The 23,231-nt window shown below is 45.6% G+C and overlaps 1 protein-coding gene across 1 annotated transcript in view; it reads right to left on the bottom strand.

The window, feature by feature from the left end:
• The window catches only part of MYO10 (myosin X), a 261,210-nt gene extending 238,448 nt beyond the window's left edge, over positions 1-22,762 (bottom strand). The window contains 1 exon segment of the mRNA XM_018065535.1: positions 22,172-22,762. Coding sequence (XP_017921024.1) covers positions 22,172-22,192 — 21 coding nt within the window. The 5' untranslated portion in view covers positions 22,193-22,762.

The raw sequence follows: 23,231 nt of genomic DNA, 5'->3' as shown, positions 1-23,231 counted from the left end.
TGACCATCTCCTCGTTGGGACCAGAGATGTCCCAACAAGATGGCTATGTCACGGTTAATTCTGCCAAGTCCACTATTTTCATTTTTCCAATTTGCAAATATTGAGTTCTGAGCCTCAGCTAATGTCCTATATTTGAGGGAGCCCTAGACAAAACACACCCTCCACTAGGTACACAAGCCACAACAATAACCTTAAAATAAAATTGCTGCCAAGTGTGAGATCCTACCGCCCTGGGAAAAGTCCAAACACTTGATAAGACTCAGTCTTCCAGACTGACAATCCACCTGGCTGGAGAGCTGTGATAAGCTTGAGAGATATCAACCTGGAAGAAGAGAAATGAACACACAGGCCCCAGAGTCAGCCAAGAGACCTGGAATCCCATCTACCAGCTGGGTGACTTGACTAGTTACTGAACCTCCCTAAGTCACAGGGTGTTCAGCTCTCTGTGGGGTTAACAATAGTTCCTAACGTACAGAATATTCAATGAGGTGATGTACATAAAAGGCTCAGTACAGCACATGGCCTTAAATAAGTATCTCATAAGTGTCCTCTATTCTTGATATCAGTTTTAGAGGCTTATAGCTTCTAGATAAATCTGAGGGACCTTTCAAGGTGCATCAGTTGGTCAGCTATACTTCCTTGGTATCCTCTGGAGACACCTCCATCGAGTCATGGACTCAGTAAGGGCAGGTGGGAATCCCACCCACAGCCAGATGCCAGCTTTAGCACAGCCTTAGACTTCTCTGGTGGCTAAGATGGTAAAGAATCTGCCGGCAACACAGGAGAACTGGGTTCGATCCCTGGGTCGGGAAGATCCGTTGGAGAAAGAAATGGCAACCTAATCCAGTATTCTTGCCTGGAGAATCTCATGGACAGAGGAGCCTGGCGGACTGCAGTTCATGGGGTCGCAAAGACTTGGGAAGGACTGAGAGACTAACACTTTCACTTGGTCTCTGACAAGCATTCCAGGTTGGCACAGCTGGATCACGCTGAATTCTTGAACAAGCAGTGTTCTCTGAAGCAAAGAAATCACTCACCATACTCGAGTTTCTTATCATTAATCTGAACTAACTGAGCTGGTGACTAAGTCCCTGGTGCATGTCCCTTACCACGCATGGCTTGGTCCGGAGTGCTGAGACCAAGCCTTGGTGATGATGTCATCGCCGAGGTCTCATTACCAACATCAAGCCCAGATTTCTGTCATGAAATCTAGAGTCCTTAATTCCACATCAGGGTCAGTTAATGCCCAACAAATTATCCACTTGGTAAATTAACGTTATGTTAGCAGATAGTGGTTTTGACTCTTGTTCTAACAAATTAAACATCCCATTTAGAGCCCCAAGGAGTCCTTTTATTTAAATGGTTTCCAAACAACAAACAAAGCATGAGTGACACTGAAGCTCATCTAGAAAGATGTCTCATTCACCAGGTTAAAAAGCAACAAAGTCAACAGAAAATAAGATTGTTTCCTGTTTTTGGTGTACCTGCTAGACGAGGGGGAAAGGGGAGAAGAATCATGGAAAGAATTCACTCCTACTACAAAGCACACTTAATCTTACAATTTTATATGTCAGTTACATCTCATTGAGCCAAAATGTTAAAAAAAAAAAACTCACTCCTCAACCTCAAATTAAATCCAAGAATTTAAAGATGAACCCAACCTCATTTCCCTCCTGCCCGAAGGTCTGGCAAGAACAACAGAAACAGTGTGAATTTCTAAGTATTTTTCCATTGAAAATGAAATGAAAGCTGCCTGCTGATTCAACCACCCTTACCAACTTTTTCAATGATTTATTACTGTGGCTAGCAATAAAGACACAATAGGTGAAAATTAAGCAGAAAGAAAAAAAAAAAAAAAGTCACCCTTACTCATCAAAACTGGGAGAAGGGGAAAAGAATGAAAAGGTGTGGAACTTGTTGATAAAGGTTCACTTATCCTGTTCCAAGAGGCTGCCTCGTGCATGATTAGGGTTGCTACCCTCTGTGCTTGGTAAGTAATATTATTAAATGTCAAGAGGCCCGGAGAGAGAGGGCAGATCTCACATGCTGGCCCCTGCTAGCTTTCTCCCATCTCAGAAATAGACACATCCATTTTCTCTGTCCTGTGACCAAATGTGTCCTGCTGCCTGTTCCTCTGTTTTTTAGGACAAGAGAAAGCTCATAGTTTAAAAAGCCAAGGAAAATTACTTTATACCCTACTACATAAATAAATAGATTTACGTGTGTGTGTGTGTATATCAAAGTCAAAGTGTTGGTCACGTAGTCCAGTCCAACTCTTTGCAATTCCATGGACTATAGCCTCCCACGTTTCTCTGTTTGTGGGATTCTCCAGGCAATACAAGAGTGGGTTGCCATTTCCTTCTCCAGGATATCTTCCCGACCCATGGATTGAACCCTGCACTGCAGGCAGATTCTTTACCATCTGAGCCACTGAATGAGCATATATACACACACACAAGCACAGAAAATTAAAACACAACAGGGTTATAGAATCAAGCCAAACTTTCACCCCAGGATTTCCCAACCTTGGCACTGCTGAGGTTTGGGCTGAATCAACTTGGATAGTGTGGGGCTATTCTGTGGTTTCTAGGATGCTGAGCAGCAGTCCTGGTTTCTACCCAACTAGATGCCAGTAGTACCCTCCCCACGTCAGTGGTAACAGCCAAAAATGTCTACAGACACTACTAGACGTCCCCGGGAAGGCAAAGTCACCCCCTGTTGAGAACCACTAGTCTGTATGAACAGACTTCTAAGTCCATCCCTAATGATAACAAGCCCTTGGCAACATCCAAAGTGTACATGTGATGACAAAGAACACATCTGCTGATTCAACCAGGCTAGTATTTTCCTTTTCAAAATCTGACTTCTTAGGAATGAAAAACATTAGCAGCTACCATATTGCCACCTTAATTGAATTAATGCTTTGAAAAGTTGGTTGCAACATAAACCATTATCTTTAAAAAATCTCATATCTGTTGAAAGAGGGTAAAAGCCCAAAATGGTTTCTTAAAAGTTTTATCACTTGCTGTTAACCTAAAGCTGCTCTGGAAGAATAACTTTTTTACCACACACACACAAAATGTATTCTTAAACTTGAATGACATAGCAGTTTAATCAATTTCTGCTAGGAAAGATGTGAACAGTCCAAATGCCCCAACCTTGATCAGTCAGCTGAGGGTCACCAACATCTCAGGGTTGTTGTGGTTCAGTTGCTCAGTTGTGTCCGACTCTTTGCGACCCCACAGACTGCAGCATGCCAGACTTTCCTGTCCTTCACTATGTCCCGGAACTTGCTCAAACTCATGTCCATTGAATCGATAATGCCATCCAACCATCTCACCCTCTGTCGTCCCCCTCTCCTCCTGCCTTTCATCTACATCTGCAGGGCAGACAGAGCAATCAGCAACACAGATGACCAGCAGGATTCACAAACTGCCCACAGACCCCAAAGCAAATACGCCTTCTCCCAGCATCGCTCCGTGGGAATCTGGAGTTTATCAGAAACAGACAAAAGCCAAGAAAAATGACTCCAGAAATTCAGAGTGACCTTCGCCTCCGGAGAGATGCTCCCCAGAAACCTACAAATATGTCATTGAAACTATTCTTTGAATCTTCTCTCCAAACTCAACTCCTACTGCGCCTGTCACTCAGGATGGATGTTCAGTTGCTGCCATCACAAAAGCCATCAGAAGGACTGTCTCTTTGGTTTGTTTGATTACAGGAAAATTTTTTATCTCCTGTTGCAGTTGCTGACAAATTAGGTCATTCTCTTGGGGCTGGTATCACACGACTCTGGTCTGCCCTCTGGGGAAAGGCAAATATACATTCCCAAAGCTCTCCACACGGATTCCACCTTCACCTCCTGTAACACAAACTACTGTCATCACCTCCAAATGGATTCTAGCTTCATACAGCTGAGTATCTTCGCGTTTAAACCCTGGTTCCACCACTGCCCAGCTGTATGAACTCAGACAAATGACTTCACTTCTCTAGGACTCTATTTTCATATGTGAAACGGACATGAGAATGGCACCAACCGTATAAAACTACCGGGCGCATTAAATGAATTCATCCACATCAAGAATTTAGCAGAACCACAGCTCATGCCGAGCGAGTGATCAATACACTTTTACAAGTTAAAAAACTGGATAAAAGAAAATGCAGATGGTGTGGAAGCTGGAAAGAGCATGATGGCGAAGCCACAAGGCAGATTCCATGTCTTCAAATCACTACCAACATCCCACACTATATTCAGTCTAAGTCTACATTGTAGTTCCTCCTTGGACAGATAAACCACTGCCTTGAGTAGATGACACTGGCGGAATGTACTTTTTTCTTTAGAAGGTAATTTTTTTAAGACAGGATATACCATTTTTTAAAGCATATTTTCATTTTAAAGACAGATTTTTAATTTACTTTATGCTATTTATTTGGGGGGATGCACTCTGCAGCATTAAAATTAGCTTCCAAAATTCCACTTTCCTTGAGGGAAGAGCTATTCAACTTCATCAAATATTTTATAATACTGCAAAAGGACACCCTCAAGGGACCTTTTATTCTTCTGACAGATCCTGTTTCCTCGTCTCACATGCACATGCCAACTCTAAAGATCTCCATCTAGGGATCCGCTGGAGGTTTCAAAGCCCTCAGAGATTTTAAGAGATTCAAAGGACACAGTCTAAGTTACATTTCTGATCCCATCATCTGGTGATAAACCTTGGGTCAAGTAACCTTGTCCTCTGTGCCTGGGGTTAAAGGAATCCACCTGACATCTCATAAAATAATACATGAATAAAGATAAAGTTACACTCCCACTGAAGAGCCATCCGAGTTCTCTAAAAGATTTTACCTATTCATTTCAGAGGAACAATTTCTCAACACTGCCTGCAAGCCACAGAAGACCACAGCCCAAGGTAGCCAAACTAAACCGATTTTGCCCCCCATGTTTACTCTTAGAGCCAATGACTCGTGTTTTAATTTTTTGTAGTAAAATACTGGAAAAGAACTATGGTGAAAACAGATGACCGACACCCTTCACAACATATGCAGAGTCCCTGACTTGCTCGTTCTCCAGAATCCTGTCTGGCAGACACCAGTCCTGCTAATGTTACAATCTGGAGCTCATTTTATGTCTTTTCTTCTCATACATACTTGGAACAACAACAAGAGGTTCCATCTTTAAGATGTCCATCAGCAGATGAATGGATAAGAAAGCTGTGGTACATATACATAATGGAGTATTACTCAACCATTAAAAAGAATACATTTGAATCAGTTCTAATGAGGTGGATGAAACTGGAGCCGATTATACAGAGTGAAGTAAGCCAGAAAGAAAAACACCAACACAGTATGCTAACGCATATATATGGAATTTAGAAAGATGGTAATGATAACCCTGTATGCGAGACAGCAAAAGAGACACAGATGTATAGAACAGTCTTTTGGACTCTATGGGAGAGGGAGAGGGTGGGATGATTTGGGAGAATGGCATCAAAACATGTATAATATCATATAAGAAACGAATTGCCAGTCTAGGTTCAATGCAGGATACAGGATGCTTGGAGCTGGTGCACTGGGATGACCTAGAGGGATGGTATGGGGAGGGAAGTGGGTGGGGGGTTCAGGATTGGGAACACGTGTATACCCGCAGCGGATTCATGTTGATGTGTGGCAAAACCAATACAGTATTGTAAAGTAAAAAATAATAATAATTAAATTTTTAAAATATTTACAGAAAAGGTACACTGGCCTTTTCAAAGAGAACCTAAGTGAACGTGGTCTTAGAACCTAAAATACAATGAGCTAGTCCACCAGATCTACTCAAAGGCAAGAAAGAATTTGTTACAGCTGAAAAGCTACATTACCAAGAGACACATCCAAGAATCTCAGTGGTTCTCAAGGTGTGAAAATTAACGCCAGAATTTGCCATCTGCACCTGACTTCATCCTTGAAGTTGAACTTGGCATCTACTTTTGCGAGAATTCAGTATTCCGATGACCCCGTCCTAACAAGGCAAGTTGTATGCAAAACAGTGGGAAGGCTGCTTCTGATTTTCATCTTAGAAAACTGTAAGTTCAGAACCACTGCCAATACAAAGTCTGCTTCTGGACACCAAACAATATGTCTACTAGATGTGACAAAAACCCTAGGCAACGTGGCCTTGGTCAAGACACTTCAGTCCCCAACAGCTCTGCCTGCCTCAGTCAGAAACTGTGATGCTGTGCTGTGCTGAGTCACTCAGTCGTGCCCGACTCCTTGTGACCCCATGAACTGTAGCCCACCAGACTCCTCTGTCCATGGGGATTCTCCAGGCATAAGATCTTCCCTCCAGGAGATCTTCCCAATCCAAGGATCGAACCCAGGTCTTCCAAATTGCAGGCAGATTACCGTCTGAACCACCACTGAGCATATATGTGTATATATGTTTTCATAAGGGATTTCCCTGGTGCTCCAATGATTAAAGCTCTGTGCTTCACTACAGGGGACAAAGGTTTGATCCCTGGTAGGGGAACCAAGTGGAGAAGGCAATGGCAACCCACTCCAGTACTCTTGCCTGGAGAAACCCATGGATGGAGGAGCCTGGTAGGCTGCAGTCCATGGGGTCTCGAAGAGTTGGACACGACTGAACGACTTCACTTTCACTTTTCACTTCCATGCACTGGAGAAGGAAATGGCAACCCACTCCAGTACTCTTGCCTGGAGAATCCCAGGGACGGTGGAGCCTGGTGGGCTGCCGTCTATGGGGTCACACACAGTTGGACACGACTGAAGTGACTTAGCAGCAGCAGTAGCAGCTGGGGAACCAAGATCCCACAAGCCATCCAATTATTGAGAAGGAAATGGCAACCCACTCCAGTATCCTTGCCTAGAGAATCCCATGGACAGAGGAGCCTGGGGGGCTACAGTCCCTGGGGTCTCAGAGTTGGGCACGACTGAAGCGTCTGAGCATCCATGCACATGTTTTTATATGTATGTATAAATTACATATATTGATACGTATGTACACATGCACATCTATGACATGTTAATTTCATATATATAAACCAGTCTGGGGCTTTCCTGGTAGCTCAGACGGTAAAGAATCCATGCCTGCAATTCAGGAGACTTGGGTTCGATCGCTGGGTCAGGAAGATCCCCTAGAAAAAGGAATGGCTACCCACTCCAATATTCTTGTCTGGAGGATCCTATAAACAGCCTGGTGGGCTACAGTACATGGGGTCACAAAAAGGACACTGAGCAATGAAGCGTGCATGCTAATCCAGTTTAAACCAAAAAAATCTCTTTTACACTTGAGAAGTAACAGCTTACCTACTTGCTGTTGAAACACCGGTCACACTCTATACACATCCTTGCCAAAAAAAACAAGAGCAGGTGGACATTATTCATATAAAACAGGAGTTACAAAGAGAAAATTCATATGTGGAGAAACCCTTTGATAGACAACCCAGGAAGTGAGAAGCAGGAGCACATGCTAGGATGTGGGGCTCACTCTGGACTCAGATTTTTGTCACAAAGGAAGCAGGTAGCAAGGGCAGAGGGTAGCAGGCGGAGACTGCAGACCTGGGCAGAAGGCTGGCTCGGAAGCCAGCAGGAGGTGTCAATGGAGTTCAGACTGTGCCCTCAGACCAGGGGAACTGTCACATGGCCCCTCACCTAGGGGATTTTAAAAGGTATCAAGAGTTCCTTTTCAACAGATTTACCTAAGCTCAGTTGGGAAAGAATCCACCTGCAATGCAGGAGACCCTGGTTCAATTCCTGGGTCGGGAAGATCCGCTGGAGAAGGGATAGGCTACCTACTCTGGTATTCTTGGGCTTCCCTGGTGGCTCGGTTGGTAAAGAATCTGCCTGCAGTGCAGGAGACCTGGGTTCCATCCCTTGGTTGGGAAGATCCCCTGGAGGAGGGAAAGGTTACCCACTCCAATACTCTAGCCTGGAGAATTCCATGGACTGTACAGTCCATGGGGTCACAAAGAATCAAACACAACTGAGTGACTTCACTTCACTTCTTCACCTCTCTCAAGATTTTTTCCCTGTGCCCAATAAACTTTTTTCAAAGCATGGGATAAAAAGAAGCAAGAAGGCGGCAGTAAGGAGAAGCCGGTGACTAGTAAAAAAATAACTGGGCAATCCTCCCCTCTCTGCTGGTCATCCTCACTAGGGATTCCTCCCAAACTGGCCAGACCTGGGACCAGAGTGAGGGTGCTTCTCTGCTCTGTGCTCCGAGCCTCCCAGCCTGCAGGGCGACCGGCCTTTAGGTGGAGGCTGGACCTCATCCGTTCCACTTCTCTGGCCACACCTCCCAGCCGGATGAGTCCTCCCTGCTGCCAACACCACCTACCCAACAAGTCAGGGCACTTTCCCTGCCCTTGGACGTCTTGTGTGCTGTGTGTCACGTGCTAAGTCACTTCAGTCGTGTCCGACTCTTTGTGACCCCATGGACTGTAGCCCGCCAGGCTCCTCTGTCCAAGGGATTCTCGAGGCAAGAATACTGGAGTGGGGTGCCATGCCCTCCTCCCCAGGATCTTCCTGGCGCAAGGATCGAACTTGCATCTCTTACGTCTCCTGCACTGGCAGATGGGTACTTTACCACTAGTGCCACCTGGCTTACATTAAAAATACCCACCCTTCCATCCCGTCCTGTTGAGATACTTATGGATGGTCAGAATATCTTGTCACACTCTTGTTCAGCATCCCAAGAAGTCTAGGTTCTAGAGAACTCCAACACTGCTCACCTGGCTGTTCCACGTAGGGGCTGTCATGTGTGACCTTGAAAGTTTAGCTATCAGGGTTCTGATTTCACGAAGCTTCTGTCTCAGGGAAAGAGACGACGAGCAGGAATCTGCTGCTTGGTAAGCAAGGGTTCAAACGCACTAGGTCTAAGTGAATCTACCTCAAAGTGCTTGAGATGGAGTCACCAATCAAACCATTTTTTGACAGCAGCAGTGAAACAGACTGCAAGGAGTAAACTAGAAGGGCCGTGAGAATCTGAGCTCCCAGCAGCCATGGGACAGAGTAACTTACTATGCAAACAACTGCTGGCCTCAGAATGATAAGGGATGTTAGCACAGGTATTAAAAGGGTAACAGTCCACTGGAGTATTGCTCAGCAATTAAATGGAACTAGTGATGCACACCACATGGATGGGTCTCAAGAAAAATGAGTGAAAAATGCCAATCTCAGAGAATTTACACACTGATTCCATTTATGTAACAGTCTCGAATGAGAAAGTTATAGAGAAGAACAGATTACTGGTTACGAGGGACTAACCAGGGGTAGCATGGAGCAAGGGGAAGTTCTGTATTATGGTTGTGCTGGTGGTTTCACAAATCTATAGATACGGTAACATAGCCTAGAACTACACATGCGCACCAACAGATGAACAGATGTAAAACATCTGAATGAGATCTGCAAACTGTACCCTGATGCTGGGAAAGACTGAGGGCAGGAGAATAAGGGGTAACAGAGGATGAGGTGGTTGGATGGCATCACCGACTCAATGGACATGAGTTTGAGCAAACTCTGGAAGATGGTGAAGGACAGGGAAGACTGGCGTGCTGCAGTCCATGAGGTTGCAAAGAGTCAGACACAACTGATGGCCAAACAACAAGAAACTGTACCAATGACAATTTCCTGGTTTTGATTTTGTACTACTGTTATCTATTGTTATGTAAGACATCACTCCCGGGGAAGCTGGGTGACAGGTATACAGGGCCTCTTTGGGCTATTCTGGCAACATCTGAGTCCATATTGCAAAAAAAAAAAAAAAACAAAACAAAAACAAAGCATGCCAGAGTAAGACTATATGAAATAGAGAGGGAGAAAGCAATAGATATAATTTACCTCAACATGTTCTCAAAACTTTGAAAAAATATGGCCTCCTTTTATCCTAGTGGAGAACAACGGCTAGTTTGGTAACACAGCACAGTATAAGAAACATTTCTCTAGTGATCTAAGCAGAGGACTTTGGAAACAACAGGTAAAATGCTAGGAGGGAGACCAACAAAAGCCTTAGGGCAGAGAGCACAGCTGGAAACGAACAGTCCCACCAGATGGAACAACACAACTTAGATAACGTGCATGCATGCTCAGCTGTGTCCGACTCATTGTGACCCCAGGGACTGTGAGCCCACCAGAGGCTCCTCTATCCATGGACTTTTCCAGGCAAGAAAACTGGAGTGAGTTGCCATTTTCTACCCCAAATTTAGATGATAAACCAATTCTAAGTGTCCACGTCTCACGGCGCGAGTTTGGATACTAAATAGAATAAATTTCAACACTGATAAATGTGTGCTTCCCCATTACCCAGACAGACAAAAAAAAGCAATCAGGAATGGATATAAACAAGGAAGGGTGAAAAAAGATTCTGGCAAGATCCAAATTTAAGCTGTGACTATGAGAGCATGGCCATGGTACAAGGCTTCTCCACTACAGTGATTCTGCATCCCCTTTCTGACCAGGAAAGAAAGTGTGAAGTCACCCAGTCAAGTCCTACTCTTTGCAAGCCCATGGACTGTAGTCTGCCAGGCTCCTCTGTCCATGGAATTCTCCAGGCAAGAATACCAGAGTCAGGAGCCATTCCCTTTCTCCAGGGAATTTTCCAGACCCAGGGATTGAACCTGAGTCTCCTGCATTGCAGGCAGATTCTTTACCAGCTGAGCCACCAGGAAAGGATCAGAGGCCAGGGATGCAGCCCAACACTCTCCAAAGCACAGGACAGCCCAGGGCTACTATGACTAACCCAGCTGGAATGTCAAGGGCGCTGAGGCTGAGAGGCCCTACAAAGAGGGTGCACTTGCCCACCTCTGAAAATCTGAGGCTGAAAACTACAGGAGGGCTGTGCAAAGCCTAAAAGAACAAACTGTGGGCAGAGACAGGCACAAGCTGACTTGAGCTAAATGACAATGGTATACACTGAAAAAGGTGGAGTGTCTTTTTCACAAAGCACTCTGCACTTCTATTTTGGAGTCCATGGAAAGATTTCCTGAGGGTAATTAATAAAAATAATAAGCCTCAGGACCTCCGTGGTGGTCCAGTGATTAGGAATCTGCCTGCCAAGGGAGGGTACCTGGGTTCAGTCCCTGCTCTGGAAGATTCCACATGCCTCAGGGCAGCTAAGACTGTGAGCCACAACTACAGAATCCCACAAGCTCTGGAGCCTGCAACTAGAGAAAGCCCATGCACAGAAATGAAGGCCCAGCGCAGCTAAGATAAATAAGAAATAATAATAAGCCTTAAAGTCACACACACACACACCCCTCAACAGTGTTGCATGTTACCTAAATCCCTACAGTTGGAACCAGCCCCACATAACTGTTATAGCCCAGGGTTAATTCACAAAGATACTTACAATTCAAAGGAATGAGAACTTAAAAGAAAATTCATACAAAAATTCCCCCAAACAAATGGCCAATGGCTCCCCAGGTAGCATGAAGCCAGGACCCTGTTCGTGCTTTGGTCTTAAATGAACATCAGGAACCACAATGGGATTTTCTGAGGTTGGATGTGGATAAACATCCCACTAGTAATTAACTGAGAGAAGGCCTCCCTCCTCCACTTTGCTTCAGAGAAGAACCCAACCCACCAATGGACACAGAAATCAAGTATCATGTGTTTCCCCTGTGAAACAAGGCATGTCATCAAGACTCTAATAAGACCCTGCTATCACAGGTACGTCATGACAGGTTGTCTCAGTTGTGCCTGCTCCAAGCTGCACAGACACCTCTCAGAAAGCTTTCCTGCCAAACAGTCTAAGTAAACATGTGCAAACCCTATGAGCCAACATCTCTACTCCCGGAAAATCTAACCTCAAGAAATAATCAGGCAAGCGTGCAATGACCTGGGTATAAGAATGCATGTGTGCTATTTTCTGTAAGAGCAAGCACCAAGAAACACCCAAAATGGACATGTACATACGAACACATGCCCAGGAAGATTAGCAGGACCACTGAGACCAGACCACCCACAACACCTGTCTTGGACGGTAGGCTTTAGAGTAGAGCCCTGCACATCACAAAGCTAAAAAAAAAAAAAAAAGAAGAAGAAGAAGTTAACAAACAGAAGTTCCTCCAATGAGCGAATCCAATCTTTGGTGGAAAATTATTAATTCTGAACTTGCAGTAGTAGCAATTATTTGATATAAATTCTTGCTTACTATAAATAATAGTAGCAAAAGCTTCCAAAACCCCAAACAAACCTAATTTGGCCACTTCACTTTTTAAAAACTGTGGGTTTTTTAATTTTAGAGAAAAATTTCTTCAAATAGAAACTATCAATACATGTGAAACATGCCAACAAAATTGATATTTTCAGGAAAAGTAAGGAAATAAAAACATTTACATGACGAGGAAGAAAGATTAACACATGCATAATCCCTTAACACATCTTTATATGTAAACCATTTTCTGGCCAAGACGGTGAAGATTTAGTCTCATCTAAAAACAGATTTTTAATGAATTACTTCTGCTTTCAGTTTCCTTTATAATATATACAAGATTGAAAAGTTTGAGGAATATTTTCAGAAACAGTGGAAATTCACAATATTATTTACATGACTCATACAATAAAACTAGAATATTGTATACTTCTTGCACTATCAGTAACCTATATCAGGTAATCTCATTCCTTTTTTTAACCTAAATATTGCTGTAGGAATTTTGTTGACAGTGCCAACAATTAATGTCTGCCTTAGCAAAGCCAGCCTTCCCCAAACTGAAATGAACCAAAGAACCACAATGACTCAAGAAAGGTCTTCTACTTTAGTGTTACTGTCAGTAAAACAAAGTTATTGCGAAAATCTTGACTGCAACCATATAATTAATGATTCTACTGAAATATGGGCAAGAAAAGCAGGTCTGTGGAAAATTTACTATGAGGATATGTCTATTATTCATGCAAACATCACTTGTCCATCAACAGAACACCCACATACGTGCAACTATAATTATCTTTGTTCGTCTTTGATGATCTGACTTTCAGCAAGAAAACCCACAGCTTTAGACATTTTTTTATTACATCCCAATGAAGGTATATCTGTCAAGGCAGGAGATTAGAAGACACTTATTTACCGATTTGGAAGCTTGATTTACAACACATATTTAGAGATGTGATTCAGGGTGTGCATTTGTACTCTTGTCCCTGGCCCTGAAAACGATGGGGGCTGCCTGTATACATGCAAGATTCTTAAGATCTAATGCTTTTCTCAAGTAACTCTTAAGTGAAAAACACTGCATATGTGCTTTCACAGAAACAGATACAGACGCAAACAGAACACTAACAGTAAGACCGAGGAAGTTTTTGTCCTTTGTTCATGGCATTTTCTAAATTTTCTAAACACAGTACATACTCTATGCAGGATAAAGCGGGGCGGTGGCGGCGGGGGGGGGGTTGTGAATGAATCTAAGAATGACACAGAAAAGTAATATATTGTATCTATGTTTATCAAGGCTTTTTTTTTTTTCTGAAGCAAGAATACTAATTCTAAATACTGACATATTTCTAGTAACCCAATTTAAGTAAATGAAGCTGATAAACCCAAAAAGCAACAGTAGCCACACTCATAAGCATGCAAGCTACTAGAAAAGCTTCTTTTAAAATAGACCTTTTTTATTCTTGAAATTTTCTTTTCTAATACTTTTGTGAATGGAATTCCTTTCTTATTTACTTTCAGATAGTTCAATAGCATAAAGAAATAGTTATTTTTTGTATATTGATCCTGTATCTTGCAACCTTGCAAAACTCACTTATTAGTTCTAACATATATGAATACATACATACATATATACAATCTTAGGATTATCTATATGAAAAGAAAAGTGAAAGTTGCTCAGTTGTGTCTGACTCTTTGCAATCCCCATGGACTGTAGCCTGCCAGGTTCCTCTGTCCATGGAATTCTCCAGGCCAGAATACTGGAGTGGCCTTTCCCTTCTCCAGAGGATCTTCCCAACGCAGGGACTGAACCCAGGTCTCCTACACTGCAGGCGGATTCTTTACCAACTGAGCCACCGGGGAAGCCCCTAGGATTATCTATATATAAAAGTATAAAAGCTTTTAATTTCTTTTCCTTGTCTTATCACACTGGCTGGTTTTAACAAGGCAGATACCATGAGCACAGACTCTACAATGAGGTATTTCTATCTCTCTCCACAATGCACATCACTGTCAATGGATACTGCTTACATGTTATTAACTGACCCCCCAAAACGACACAAAAGAACTATGGGATTTTTTTGGAACCCAATAGATCCAACCAGTCCATTCTAAAGGAGATCAGTCCTGCGGGTTCATTGGAAGTACTGATGCTAAAGCTGAAACTCCAGTACTTTGGCCACCTCATGAGAAGAGCTGACTCATTGGAAAAGACTCTGATGCTGGAAGGGATTGGGGGCAGGAGGAGAAGGGGACACAGAGGATAAGATGGCTGGATGGCATCACCAACTCGATAGACATGAGTTTGAGTGAACTCCGGGAGTTGGTGATGGACAGGGAGGCCTGGCGTGCTGCGATTCATGGGGTTGCAAAGAGTCGGACGCGACTGAACTGAACTGAACTGAATTAGGTAAGAGGCCAAGCGAAAAAGCCACTGTCCATGCCACCTTCCAAACCTCATCTTACCTTCCCCTTTAATCACTGGCAGGTAGTCAAGATAAACATTCCATCTCCAAAGTACAAAAATTTAACTTTACCTACCTTTTCTAATATAAATCTCTTTTTAAAAAAATAATAATCAGAATGTTAAATGCCTGTATACAGAGGCAATTTTCATCCTGGAAGAATGGATCCTGAAGCTGGGGGGAAGGTAAAACTAGGAAATGCCTAACTGCCATCTGGTCGTTCCCTGCTCTGGCCATGCTTCAAAAGATGCGTCATGGCTTTGCCACAAGAACGCTAACACTTTTTCCTATAACTGGCAAAGTCAGATGATGTGATGTCATGCAACATGAGAGGGTAGGTTTAAATTGGGAGTTTTGTACATTAAGCCTGGCGGACACATTTTCCGAACGGCTCTTAGCAAGGCAGAAGAATGTTTTATTCAAGGATGCTCTTTGGAAAACGTTCCACTCTGCTGTCAATGATCAGTCCCCTCACAAACATTCATAAGCTAACAAGTAAAACAACAGACACAGACGCAGTCTGGAAGGTAGCCAGAATCTTTGACTTAAAGAAGATTCCATCAAAAAACCTCCAAGAGGAATTCTCTGATAACTTGAGAGTCAGAACTGGGGAGACAAATGAGTTCTACCCTTTCTTTTAATTAAAAAAAGAAAAGACACTTCTCAAAACTCTAGTTTTCCAAGGGCCTTATTATCTACATCTCCCTACCATGCTCAGGAGCTTGGGGCCTGCAGCTTTAGAAGCTACATTTTATGAGGATACATGTCTTTCCTCAGTAAAAAAGGCACACCAAATAAAAATTAGGGGCATGCTCAAAAGCTGATGAACACTTTCCTGCTGGGTTTGCAGAGTTTCTGGGAGGGTGTGGGCCACTTGTTTTCCCAAGCCTCCAAGCAGTTTTCAACTCAAAACTTAGGTACTAACTGCCTAAGGTTGAAGGTACTTCAACAAAGAAACAGCGATGCCAGCATAATACAAATGACACCAACGGAAAAGGAAAGCGTGGTGGTGAAGAGCGCAGAGGCCCTGAGACAGCCTGTCTGGGGTCAAAGCCCGGCCAGCACTGTGTGACCTTGGGCCAATCACTTAACCTCTCTGGGCCTCACTTCCCTCATCAATGGAGCCCTACTCATAAGGTTGTCACTTACTTACTGAACGAATTACTGAACGTAAAGTGCTCAGAAACATGCCTGGCACATAGCACTCAGTAAACTGCAGAAGTACTTTTCACTGTCTTCAAAGAATTATAAAATGCTTCATAATCAAAAGGAAAGGTCAGAAGCATCTCCGCTCCTGACACTGGAAAAAAGAAAAAGAATCTGTACTTAAGAGGAAAATAACAGCTACACAGGATAGCATCCCATGGTAGAGGACCTTTGAGTGCAAACAAGGTGATGAAACTTATAAATCAAATATTTAACTTCTCAAGACTACACATTTGAGAAGGAAGAAAAAAATCAACGTCTCTAGCTAAAAGGGGGAGAAGGCAATGGCACCCCACTCCAGTACTCTTGTCTGGAAAATCCCATGGATGGAGGAGCCTGGTAGGCTGCAGTCTGTGGGGTCCTGAAGAGTCGGACAGGACTGAGCAACTTCACTTTCACTTTCATGCATTGGAGAAGGAAATGGCAACCCACTCCAGTGTTCTTGCCTGGAGAATCCCAGGGATGGGGGAGCCTGGTGGGCTGCTGTCTATGGGGTCGCACAGAGTCAGACTGAAGCAACTTAGCAGCAGCAGCAGCTAAAAGAGGGTAAATTCCTAACACAGTTCAGTTCAGTCACTCAGTCGTGTCCAACTCTTTGTGACCCCATGAATCACAGCACGCCAGGCCTCCCTGTCCATCACCAACTCCCAGAGTTTACCCAATATCATGTCCATTGAGTCAGTAATGCCATCCAGCCATCTCATCCTCTGTTGTCCCCTTCTCCTCCTGCCCTCAATCTTTCCCAGCATCAGGGTCTTTTAAAATGAGTCAGTTCTTCACATCAGGTAACCAAAGGACTGGAGTTTCAGCTTCAACCTCAGTCCTTCCAATGAAAACCCAGGTCCTAACACAACCAAGACAGAAAGAAATAGAGCCAAGTCCACAGGAAAGAGAGGAGGGACCATGAACTAGACCTATGGAGATGGTTTCAAAAAGGAGCCAGACAGGCAGGACATCAGATCGGCAGAGAGAACAGGCCAGACAAACGTATGGTGTAGGCCAGGTAATAGATCCTGTGGAATCCAATTCACAGAGGAGGAAAGAATAAAGAGTTGCCAAATCAGCAAGTCTTGGAAACTAGACTAAGAATGTGAACTTGACTTTATAAGCAATGTAGACATGCTTCTGACAGAATTCTGGAACATCAGCCAGACATGTATTGGTCAAAAGCGAGAAAATAAATGCACTCGAACACCAGAAATGATACTGGAGACAGCCCGGAGGCCAAGATTTCCCTGCTCCATTGAGGACTGGAGTTTCAGTCACTATCAGAGGCCACTTGTTCTTAATTTCCAAGTTACTCTAACCTTGTATTATTACTCACCTACCAAGTGCCAAGTGCTTTGTAAATCTTATCTTGAATTCTCTTAATAACCATGCAAGGTCAACACTACTAGGCTCACTTAGAGACAACAGGATTTGGGCACACTCTGGGAGATAGTGAGGGACAGGGAGGTCTGGCATGCTGCAGTCCATGGATTCACACGATTTAGCGACTGAACAACAACAGAGAGAACCGAAGCCCTGGAAGGTCAGATAACCTGACTGAGAGCCTGTAAGTGCAGAGGGGGTGTGCAGCCAAGCTCCCAGAGCCCACATCTTTTCTACTGTGAGTGATGAGGTGCTTTCATCCAACCTAGGGGCATGCAGGCCCTCGGAGTGAGGTCCAGCTTCCTGCGGACGGCCGGACGGCTTCTGCTTGAGTGTATGTTAGTCTCTTAGTCATCTCCAACTCTCTGTGACCCCATGGACTGTAGCCCACCAGGCTCCTCTGTCCATGGGATTCTTCAGGCCAGAATACTGGAGTGGGTTGTCATTTCCTTCTCCAGGGGATCTTCCCGACCCAGAGATAGAACCTAGGTCTCCTGCACTGCAGGCAGATTCTTTACCATCTGAGCCACCAGGGAAGCTGGAGTACTCCCTGCAAATCAATGACCTGAGAGCATTATCCAGCAGTTACTCTGAAGACAAAATTTTGAAACCCATTTATAAGAAGGTATCCTACGTCCCCCTGCCCAATCTCCACAGAAGAGCACATTCAAGGTGCCTGTCCTTAAAGCTGACCCCACTTAAAAGGCTGCTGGAGAAGCAAACACACCGCCCTCTCTGTCTGGCTCTAGTTAAACAGTGCTTGACCCGCCCACGCTGCTCGGGGCCTGATCTGGTGAGAGGTGAGCACCCAGAGGACCAGGGCTCCCTGCTTGCCGCTGCTCCTGCGGCTTTGCTGTGCTCAACATGGCAGGGTCAAAAAGTGCAAGAGAAGTCCTTGCAGGTGTGCAGAAAGAGCAAGGCACTGTGACTTCCCTGGTGGTCCAGTGGCTAAGAATCCACACTCCCAATGCAAGGGACCTGGGTTCAATCCCTGATCAGGGAACTAGAACCCGAATGCTGCAACTAAAGATTCTGCATGACCCAACTGAGATCCCATGTGCCCCAACCGAGATCCGGTGCAGCCAAATAATTATTTTTTCATTTTTAAAAAATTAAAAGAAAGGGCAAGGCACTGTGACTTCACTGCAGGACAAGACGACACCAGGGAATGCTCCGATTTCATTTTACAGTCGTCAAAGGGGTCACCTGCAGGATGCGGTGGGACGAAGAAGTCCTGAATGGTTGCCTTTGCCCTTGAGGGACAATTGGGGGGGTGGGGAAGGGGGGGGTAGCTGCCAAAAACAAGAGTCTTCAGTTTTGTTTTGTTTTTTTACCAAGACAAAACAATACCAGTAAGATGTGGGGGAAAGGTGGGAGAAAAATAGGCTTAAGAACTCATTCTAGCTTAAAATAACTATTTGAGCTTCCAGGTAACAGCCAAAACTAAGACACCCTTCCAAATTAAGTGGAAATAAGGAAGATGCTTCCACATAACACCTTGAGAAGTGGGTTTGTTCCCGCCCAGGCTGAACCAGGCTGTGAGAAACAGGGACAGCTGGAATGTTTTCCACTGACAACGCAGTCCTTAAAACATCAATGTCTGCTTTATGTGTTTATGAGAATCTTGTGTACGTTTTACATATTCTGAAAATCAAAGTGTTCACCATGTGTCCCATTAATAGCCCTCAGATCTTGATCAGCCATTATGCCACACCTGTTCCTATGCAGAAGACAGAGAAGTCCAGCTTGTTTGAGGTCCAGCCGGCACTGACCGGCCTTTCCAGCATTGTAGGCACTCTACCCAGCCCTGGAGGGAAAACAGCAGCCACTTCAAAACATCAACACATCTGTGTGGTAGTCTTGCCACTTTTCCTAGCTGAGCCCTTTCACTTTTAAAAGTGCATCTGGTTTCAGACATACGTAACTTTATGTTCTTCCTGAAGTCAACTTTTGAACAGCTTACCACTAAACGTTGAAAAGGCAAATTTCCTAGAGGTGTACGCACAGTTCACTCGCGAGAAGTCATAAAGATCTAAGACAGGACATGAAGAAACTGAAATGCAGTTGGGAAGCCTGGGGCCCTCAGTTTCTCCAACCCCCGGGTACACTGTGAAGTCAGGAGCCATCAGCCGCCGGGCACAAACCTCATGGGCTTCCAGTTGGGCGGTAGCCCAATGCTACTTAGAGCAGACAAGAAGGCTGTGTCTGCAACACACAAGGAATTAATTCCACAAGGAACTGCTCCACGGGTGTACCCCAGCGGTTCTCAATTGTGAGTGATTTTTGCCCCCCATGGCTCATCTGGCATCATCTGAAGACACTTCGGTTGTCATGACGTATGGATGCTACTGACACCTAGTGAGTCAAGACCAGGGAGGCAGCTCAACACCACATGATACACAGGACAGTCCCCCCATCAAAGAACTGACGGATCCAGAATGTCCATGGTACCCAGCTTGAGAATCTCTTGCTCTAAATGGCAGCTGCTAGTCACAAGGAGCTCTTTCCTTGCTATTTGGCCCTTCACACAGAAAGCTAATACATGCAACATAATTTTTTTTTCCCAATTGTTAACATTAGCTTCAAACTGCTGTCTGACAAGCAACAAGTCATTATGCCTAAATCACAAAGGGAAAAGGTACCAAAGAACAGGACATCACTTGGCAATACAAGAGGCCCTATAAATCTGCTGTCCTTGGAAATACATCACTTGCACACTTACTGTTCCTGCTCTAATAGGACATTACAAGATGTTCTTCGCTGGGCAATTTGACAAAAGAGTGCTCTGTTATAAGATACTTAACAGATAGGATCTACGGTAGAGGAGTATGTCTCCAGAGAACACAACACTGCATAGCCGATCTGGCCCTGCTGACTTCCCATCCAAAGTAACTACGGTTAGGGGAGGAACTCTTGATTAGCAATGAATATTGAATAGAAATCAATTAATCAGAAATTTCTGATTAGAAATTAACATTGCAATACAAATGCATCACAAGAGTAAAAGTATAACTTTAAGCCCATAAAAATTTCCCCCAGTACTAAAGTCACCAGCAACAGAGGATAAAGGCTGTGGGTTCTGTAACAACCTATTCAACCTTGGGCAAGGGTAAACCTTTGGGTTAAGATTTTTCATCTAGGACAGGCAGGGAATGAAGAAGTTGATCACTGAAGGCCAACTTCAATATTATGTTACTCATGGATATAAAATCCAACAACCAGGTCTTACACTAGACAAAAGTATAGTGTAAGGAGAGAGTTATTTCCAAGTCCAAGGGTAGGATCAGGGCAGGAGGCTGCAGCTGTTCCACGTTATCCTGCAGTTCTCCCCACGTGCACTAGGGGGCAGAGTTCTTCCAAAGGGGAGGTCACTAGTCTCCCCCGCGGTCCAGACAGGCTTCATGGGGACCCGGACCCCAACAAATTGAACACAAATTCTATGTCCGATCAAATTTCCTAAGAGACTCACAACACAAAAGTAAAATAAGGGCCTCCTTCCTGCCACCAAAAAAGTTAAGAATTGGTGTCCCGCAGGCAGAGCCTCAGGTTTTCTTACAGATGAAAGCAATTAAACATAGCCCGCTGGTCTTTCATCACTGGTTAACCTGCAACTCCTGCAGAACGTTCTGGTGCCTTCTTACAGGCATGAAAACAAAGGTCTATGGATTATGAAACGCTAGTCTCACAGTTATAGTGTTCATTTAAAAACAAAAGTGGAAATATGCATTAATGAATGATTGATTACTTTCAAATTCACTTTTTCATCATGAATGTGGGCATCACACGTGACAAGCCACTTTTTGGGAAAAAAATGGATATTACTATTACATAAGAATATACCACTTTGGCCATTATAGACTATTTATATTACGGTAAGTGGGCACCTGGAAAGTACAATGACTTGAAATAATAAATCCAATTAACTCTGATAAAGCCAGATAGCCAATACAGAGGCAAACTCTAAATTGCTGGAAGTTTCCAAAACTGTCCCGGGTTTACAAAACATCCCCTGGCTTTCAATGAAAGTCACATCAGACTCCTTAAGCTAACTAAGTTTACTTTGAGCCACTTTAAACCTCAAACTTAAATAGAATTTGTTAAATAAACACAACCAAGAAAGGAAAGGGAGCCAAGAAACCACAGTAACGCTCGATCGCAGGGAAAAAAAAAAAAAAAGGTTCTCAAGTCAAGGGTTTCAAGTAACTGCGGTGTCCCGCCCTCAATGACCCTAAAAGGAATATCAGTTCCATCTCTCAAAATAACCAAAGTGCGCCCTAAACGATTTTCTTTACATTCGAATTCAAAATCTGCCAAGGACAGTCAGCACAAACATGTGATCTTTTGATCTCACGCTCTGGAATGATCTCAAAGCCCGATCTCAAAGCCTGAAGGAGCACTTCTTGGGGAGCACTACCCTCCAAAGGTCCGACGGGCGAATAACTCAAGTCAACGACTGAACGCTCGCCGCCCCCTTCTCACACTTCATTAAGCGTCTCCTCTGGAAGTGTTTGCGCCCTCTCACAGGAAGCCGGCACGTTTTGCAAAGGAAATACCAGACCAGACCTTTCTTGGAGAAAAGGCACGTCCCCAGTGAGCCTTTTCATGGGGTTTCCCGCACCCCGGCAGCGGGGCGGGCAGCCCTCCCGTCGGGGCCCTTCGTCCGCTGGCTCACCTCGCCCGGGGCGCCGCGGGACAGCCGGTAAGCCAGACGCCTCTGCGCCAGGACGCTCACCTTCGCGGCATCCCGGAGCCAAATGAGAGCGCGGGACAAAATAAAATCCTTCCCCGGCTTACTCAGCCGTGAGACTCCCCACCCCGGAGCTTGATTTCTGGCGACTCCCCGAAAGTTTCGCCCTCTCGGGCTTAGCGCGCGCGGTAGCGGGTGTGCGCGCGGCGCGGGGGGCGCATCGCTTCCCTTCCCGGAGGCCAGGTCCCCGGCAGGAAGGGAGCCCGCGCCCGCCCTCCCGGCCGCGAGCTCACTCACCTCGGGGAAGAAGTTGTCCATTGTTCCCCGTGCGCTCCCCAACTTGCCCAAGTCCGGCTCCCAGCTCTCGCGGAAGTCAATGCAGCCCAAGGTCCGGGGGAACCATGCGTGTCACGGCGCGACTCCCAGAAACTCGAGCCCGCGGGGTTGCCCCGCTGCCATCTCCGTCTCCCCCTTCTCGGCTTTCGCACCTTTTGTTTGCCCAAACCCCAGTCTCTTAACGCATCCGTCCTAACTGCAGCCTTTGTCTCCTCGGGCTCCAAGTTCCTCACTCCTGGGCGCAGCGCTCGAGAGCGGAGAAGAACAGCTGGTGGCACATTCTTCCCCCGGCTGGGGGAGGGCGGCGGGGGGCGGCTGGAGAGTGCGCCCCACTCCCTCTGCGCTCCGGCCCGAGGCGCTTGGGGCGGGCAGGGGAACAGCGGCCACAGAGCGAGCCCCGGAGGTGGCTCTCCCGGCTCGAGCGCCGCGGCGGTGAGGATTCGGGCGCCCGGGTCTCACCGGCTCACGGTCACACCGAGACTCGCGGACAGGGGAGCACGGCCCGCCCCGCCCTCTCGTCCGGGCCCGCCCACTCGCTCGTCTCGCCCCGCCCACGGCTGAGCCCCGCCCACTCAGCCGGCCCACCAGAGCTCGTTTGCCACGCCCTACCCCTCCGGGGGCCCCGCCCTCAGCCCGCCCCTCCCCGCGCTTCCGCCAGGTTAGGCCTCGCCCGGCCGGCGCGACCCGCCCCCAACTTCGCCCAAGCCCCGCCCACTCCGCGCCTCGGGCCGCCACGGGCTTGGAGACTCGGAGGCTGGTGGGGCCCTAGCGCTTCGCGGACTACCTCCCCGCCTCCTCCCCTCCCCATTGTGGGGAGGGGAGGGGAAGTTGACTCCCCTCTGGTGATAGAGACCTAATAGTCACCGAGGAGGAGGAGGGGTTGGGGGATTTGTGTGTGTGTGTGTGCCTTTGATCTTTAGCAGACCCTGGAACCGGCTCAACGTGGATCTTATTAATGCAGCTCGGCAGATGAGCGACCCCGGGGACGGAAGCGCGATCCGAGGAGCTGCCCCGGCTGTTG

This window comes from Capra hircus, chromosome 20, assembly GCF_001704415.2.
Source record: "Capra hircus breed San Clemente chromosome 20, ASM170441v1, whole genome shotgun sequence".
Classification (NCBI taxonomy): domain Eukaryota; kingdom Metazoa; phylum Chordata; class Mammalia; order Artiodactyla; family Bovidae; genus Capra; species Capra hircus.
Note: the sequence above shows the minus strand (reverse complement) of the source record. Positions and strands in the feature narration are given on the sequence as shown.